The 6,849-nt window shown below is 33.5% G+C and overlaps 1 protein-coding gene across 1 annotated transcript; it reads right to left on the bottom strand.

Annotated features, from left to right (window-relative positions):
- Positions 1-920: 920 nt before the first annotated feature.
- On the bottom strand, positions 921-6,539 carry LOC121731031 (endocuticle structural glycoprotein SgAbd-2-like). Its single transcript, XM_042120334.1, has 4 exons — positions 6,487-6,539; positions 6,162-6,313; positions 3,558-3,712; positions 921-1,158 (listed from the first exon to the last, which is right to left on the bottom strand). Exons 1-4 carry the CDS (start codon positions 6,493-6,495, stop codon positions 1,031-1,033), a joined length of 444 nt encoding a protein of 147 aa, XP_041976268.1. The 5' UTR covers positions 6,496-6,539; the 3' UTR covers positions 921-1,030.
- Between the last annotated feature and the right edge of the window lie 310 nt (positions 6,540-6,849).

The raw sequence follows: 6,849 nt of genomic DNA, 5'->3' as shown, positions 1-6,849 counted from the left end.
GAGTTTTGAAAATTAGTCAACAAACGGTGGAACAATAATATAATCAAAGGCAAGAGTTTTTTTAAATATATGTGAAGATTCATGGCATAATTAAAGTGATGATGATGGTTAGTATCATTGACACATTGACATAATAATATGCTTTTAGTTATTGAAACAACGCCAAAATTGCCGAACATTTATCTAAAAGGATTCAAAAGTTCTGTACAGCACCTTCGGAACCAGGGTGTATACTTCGGCGCAAATTCTTATTTATTGGTAGTTTAAGCTTAGAATCCTTCAAACCTAAAAACGTAAAATCACTATATTATGTTTCCATATAAATTTTAAGGAGTCCTGTCGATTTCTCATGGATTGCATCATCAGATCACCACTTTTGTGATCATGTTACCAAATTCAGACTGCATCTCATACAACAACAAAAGAATTTTGGAAATTGGTCTACAAACGACGGAGTTGTCCGTGAACCAATACAAAAAAGTGAAATATATCCTCCTCCTTTTCGGAAGTCGGTTAAAAAGTAGCCTAAGTTATGCCTTACTACATCAGCTATGTGCCAAAAAAAGTCCCGTCAAAATCGCTCCAGCCATTTCAGAGATTAGCCGGAACAAACAGACAGACAGACAGACAGACAGACAGCCATACAGATAAAAATTGTAAAAAATGTTGTTTTGGTGTATGTACCCTATATACATTCATATGCGTCTAGTAAAAAACGGTTCTTTCAATATTACAAACAGACACTCCAATTTTATTTATAAAAAAATTATATGTATAGATATGTATAGATGTATAGATAATTTCGATCAAAAATGAGCTTTATTTTATACGTTATCCCTACCGACTATTACTAAGTATAATACATTGAGAATTTACTAAAATATGCAGCTCGGAAAATAAAAAAAATATTACTCGTTTTATATAAAATTTATTAAAGAATAATTCCTAATTTAGTTCTATAAAATATAATACATCACAGTAAAAGATCGTCTTAATATCTAGGTGTAGTCGTCGCCTTGTCGTTGGTTGTTCAACCGCGGAACCCCTGGGGCTGGTTCTGTGGTTGCGGGGGCTGGGATGCTATGTACTTGAGTGCGCGCGCGATGGCTTCTGGGATTGGTGGTGGGGTGGGTAGGTGGGCGCCCTCAGCTCTGAAACCTATGAAAATAATTTGTGTTATAACTAGCTTCATTATAAATAAATAATAGTTAAAAATAATCAGCCAAGTGCGAGTCGGACTCGCACACGAAGGGTTCCGTACCGTTATAGAGAAAAATAGGCCCAAAATTGTGTTTTTTGTATGGGAGCCTCCCTTAATTATTAATTTCATTTAAATATTATTATTAATTATTAAATAGCACATAATATATTTAAGGCCTTTGTGAAAATTTCAAGTGCCTACCTCTTATCGTTATTGATTACGAGCAAAAAAGGCTAAAAAAATCACGTTTGTTATAATATGGGAGCCCTCCTTAAATATTATTAATATTATTTTGATTTTAGTATTTGTTTTTATAGCGGCAAAAGATATACACAATCTGTGAAAATTTCAGAAGTCTAGCTATAGCGGTTCTTGAGATACAGCCTGGCGACAGACAGACAGACGGACAGACAACGAAGTTTTAGTAATAGGGTCCCGTTTTTACCCTTTGGGTACAGAACCCTAAAAAAAAAAACGCTGTTTTTAATTCTTTTTTGAAATATTTTAACAAATTATTGCATTTTCATTAGCATTTGCATTGTGCATTGTGATATACAGAGTTTCGAATTATATTTTAGACTACTGGAGATAGGTAAAAATGGTGCTCAAAGATTCCGTTACATACGTACAGCCTTAGCTAGTAAAAGAGTGCTAATAAGGAATTTTTAATTTTGTAAGCCTCGCTAAAACTCGAGAATGGCTTAACCGACTCGTCAAATTTTAGTTTGTGGAAGGTTGCACAGTGCAAAAATTTAGGAGTTAAGTGATATGAAGTTTATGGGTTATAGAGTCTCTCATAAAAATGTTTTTGGGGTCGTAAATGTTTTAATCGTACAGCTTGAAAAATCCGTTAATGACATGTAAGTAGACTTCATCATCATCATCATCATCAGCCTATTGTCGTCTACTGCTGGACATAGGCCTCTCTCAATGAACGCCAAGATGACCGATCTCCTGCTTATAGTAGACTTATAGCTTACATTTTAAATTTTCATGTTATAATAATATAAGTCATAAAACTGATAAAAATGAAGGCTTAGAATTTTACTATTCTTTATACGTCTTATTATATATTATAATATAAGGTTTATGTTTTGTAAGCTTTATATCAGTGACTAATAAATTATTGCTCCGAGCATTTGTAACATCTCTATAATTATTTAATATCAATGTAGATTGTTATCCGTATGGCATGTTTTATTTAATGAATTGCCTATTATTATGTATATCTCGTAATCATATGACAATATATTTTGTTTACACTCTACGATCTACACATTTGGCAACGTAATAATTGGATATGCGACTAATATATCACCTTGACCAACGTGTTAGGCGGTTTCTTCTGAAGCGTGTAGAAATTATGTGTCAATAAAGCTTATATAATATAAACTAATAAAATTAAACCTGTGTCCATTTTTCATATCTAAATCGTGCGTCAATATTTACAGGCTTTCAACATAAGTATGGCCTAATCTGTAGATATATTAGTATTGTTGTATAATACTGGGTTGGCTAGCACAATCATAAAAAATATATTCCCTTAGGGTTGTGGTTGACGAACGAACGAGACATTTAAGCCTCAATTTTACGAAATTAATGCTTTAATTATGCTATAACTTAGCTAGGACTTGCTTGAATATATTAACTGCAGAACTTAGAAATATTCAATAGCACTTGGATAACACAGAATCGTGGCGTTAAGAGTCCGGGTGCCATCGAAATTCTCATACAAGATCATACCAAAAATATGAACGATTACAATATTTACATACTCAATTGTAATCGTTCATATTTTTGTTCATCATCATATCATCATATCAGCCTATAGTCGTCCACTGCTGGACATAGGCCTCTCTCAATGAACGCCAAGATGACCCATCTCCAACAACATATTTTTGTTGTTGTTTGTAAATAGTATGCAGTGAATCTTTGTACAGGAACCAAGGTAATTACTATCTTAAACTGAATAATAACTCAAAATATATGGTAAATATTCTCGTATGGGAAATGATCTTGGTATTACGTTTGTATGAGAATTTCGATGGCACGTGGACTATTAATAGTTTAGCACACAACAGAGCCTCTAGCCAACACGTTTTCTTTGTCGCGTCTTTATAGAATCGCCAATCAAAATTTATTTATAATCCGGCCCTTTAGCCAACACCATTTATTTATCTCTGCTTTATAGAATCGCTGATCAATATTGTATGGAATTGACATAAGAGTTCGTTAACTTGTCGTTCGTCCGACTTGTCTAATGTCAATTCCATACATTTCGGCGATTCTATAAAGATGCGATAAAGATAAAGTCTTGGCTAAAGGGCCTGTTCAGTTTTGTTTGACTTTTTCTTACCGTATTCGTCAGCGATGTAGGACACAGAGATGGGGATGCCCTCGGGCGAGGTGTACGCGTAGGAGCCCTGCGCAACCTGAGCCTCCGCGTCTTTAATTCCAGCATTCTTCAAATACCCCTGCTCTTGCGCGGCTATGCCGTTGCCGGTTTCGTAACTAAAAAAAGAAAATTCATTCAGTAAAAGTGGGCCAAAGGAACACCTTTTATGGTAAAGCTTTATGCATTGGGATGCATAAAGTTGGTAACCTCTATTATAATAAACCCGGTTTTTATATAGCCTTATGACCCGAATGACAGGTGCCCATCGTAATTCTGCATAATTTATTATTTTATTTGACAACTAGGTGTTCTTCGATGTGTCGAAATTTGTTTATCACGTGGAAATATTAAGTTTTACCGGGTTTAAAACAATCCTATAATATTCTTTTCGGCACTTAAAAAATTATAGAACTCGTGTAAGGGCAGTCACTAAATCAGATCAATAGGATCCATCGCAAAGTAACTGAAATGAACTGATTTCTTCTAGTTTATGTTTAAAGTTCACTTGTGATGGTAGGTGTCATCATAGATTCGACGTTCTTAAACTGTTTTTTATATTTTTTTATTACATGAATAAAGCTTTTTGGGTTTGAATTTGGGCTTTGAGTTTATAAATATAGTCGATATTCTAGTTGCAACGATCCTTGGCAAATGACTGCCCTAAGGACAACACAAACAATGTGTAGATGAAATCTCATAAATTCCCGCGGCGGACTGCAATTGTGATGTATTGTCAGCTCGGTCTTGGGAATTTTGGAATTACCGGTTTCGGCATTACGACGGACAGCCTACACCTACAAGATATTATGATTTATTATGACTTTTGTTTACGTATTATCAGTTTGTATAAATATAATTTCTTTTAAGCAAAATGACAAAACTTTTTACGAAATATGAACATATCGTTATATTATTTTTAATAATCTCTATTCCTATTATTCATATTTTCTCATAATAAATATTAAATAACATTTGAAGAGTTTCTGTCTGTCTGTATGTCTTATGTCTGTTACCTCTTCACGTAAAGGACAAAACGGATTTAGATATTTGGTATGAAGATACTTCGAGAGACGGGAAAGGTATAGGATAGTTTTTTTTGCGGAAAATGTACGTTTCTCGAGCGATTAACGAAATTTGGTGCAACGGAGTTGCGGGCGTTAGAATTTCAGTAATATATTATTAATAACAGGTTTTAAAGATAAGCAATAATATTATGAGCATATAGATAATACTTAGATATTTAAATTAGACATTCATAATAATTCATGCGGGATTTCATTTTGCCAGTAACGAGTCGAAGGAATCGTCTATGTTTTAAATAAATTGCAAACTAAATTAAGTTGTCTGCGCCACTTAAGTTGCGTATAGCGGGATTGGCACAGAAGCTTGAGATTTGAGAACACTTGAGGACGGCTTCAATCAATTTTAACATTAGTATTCTTGACACGTATGAAATGCTATTATATTTCGTTCTCTTGTAGTTAAGGAAAACATAGTGACAAAACTGAAACGTAAAAGTTTGAAGCAGCTAATAAGAAGTGCTGTATGTATACAATTTTTAAATAATGATGTTTTAGTTTAGTTTAATTATCTAGTTTTAAATACATTATATTACTTTATTCTTAAACTGAACTTTTCTTTCATCGTTTGTCTTGTTAATTCGTACATATCTAAATGGTCATTGATCATATTATTATTATTATCTTCAATTATTTATGTGTACAACAAAGTTTTGATTAAGTAATTCAGCTTCGTTAGTACTCGTAGGTTCGTAGGTTGCGGGGTTAATAACAGCCCTTAAGGCAAGACAATGTTTTTCCGTGGTCATCAGTTTTTGTTTAAAACGTTTTCGACCTTTTTGTAAGTTTATTTTTCTTTGTATTTGAAATGTGACATAATATTCTGAGATGTGACTTTGGTAGAGAAAATTGTGTATGAAAAATGGTGTACTGAGAAAGATTTAAGAGTAAAATATTATATATTGTGTTATGTTTATTGTGTTATAAGAGTTTAAGAGTTATAGAGAAAACATGAGTTAAAGTAAATAAAGAATGTTAAGAGAAATAAAAGTGTTTTCAATAAGAGTATTTAAGTATGAGTTGAACTGAGCTAATTTCGTTCAGTTTTCGATTGAGGTTTTAGACTTTTCATACAGTAAATTGATTTAGTGACTATATTTGTCCTTTGTGTACCTTTGTTTATCTGACAAAATGCTAGGAAGATCATCATCATAGTATTACCTCTTCACGCCCAAACCACTGAACTGATTTTACTGAAATTTTTTATGAAATATTTTGAGTCCCGGATAGGATACATTTTATCCCGGGAAAGTGGACGGTTTCTGCGCGATGATCGAATTTTGGCGCAACGGAGTTGTGGGTGTCATGTATATTTTTTTTAAATATTTACATGACGTTTGCTTTCAATATTTTTGTATTACAGTATTCTTGTAGTCCGAATGTTTGTTTTAATTTATAGATTTTTTGTTACTTTCCGGAATAACATCATAAATAGAAAGTATGCACTGTGGATTATTTTCCTACTTTGGCTGATCTTATTACTGACCTGAACTCGTATGATCCGTCGGGGTTGACTGTCTGGGACTGTCTGAGAATAGGGATGAACTGGGGGTTTACGTATTGCTGCTGCTGTGGCACAAAGGGCTGAAACTGAGGAGCGGCGCACGCGACAGCCACGAGGGCTGATAATACGATGAACTGCAAAAGATATCATCATGAAAAGACAAAATCCTGAATTACAAATATTGTGTGTTATTGTTTTAAACTTATTATGAAATATATTATGTATTTCGTCTTAACTTTTTTTGTATTATTTTTATTTAATGTTTTATTAGCCTTTTAAGTGTAATGTGCTTGTAAGGATATCTTACCGATTTCATTGTGAGCACAAATTAAACGCGTCGGTTCTCAATGGATGTGTAAGCTGTGAATGATTTTTCAGTGCGCACGAAAAGGCTTTTATACCGCGCGCGGGCGCACCTCGTGAAATTGGAGTAAGTCGGTTCTCAGGCACTCGCGCGCATACATCAAAGCGCTAAACGCCCGCCCAGATTTTGGTCGTGATAGATTTTAAATCATCGCTTATGACAGATGTGGTGTATGTTTATTTTCGATATATTTATGACTAAGAAAATTTTTGTGAAATATTTTTATGATATATATATATATATTATCGATAATAATAAATAGTAAGGAAAATATTGACATTGAAACTAATAATACAATTAATAAAG

The sequence above is a fragment of the Aricia agestis genome, chromosome 10 (genome assembly GCF_905147365.1).
Source record: "Aricia agestis chromosome 10, ilAriAges1.1, whole genome shotgun sequence".
NCBI classification, from domain to species: Eukaryota; Metazoa; Arthropoda; class Insecta; order Lepidoptera; family Lycaenidae; genus Aricia; species Aricia agestis.
The sequence above is the reverse complement of the archived record's forward strand: the minus strand, read 5'-3'. Positions and strand labels throughout refer to the sequence as shown.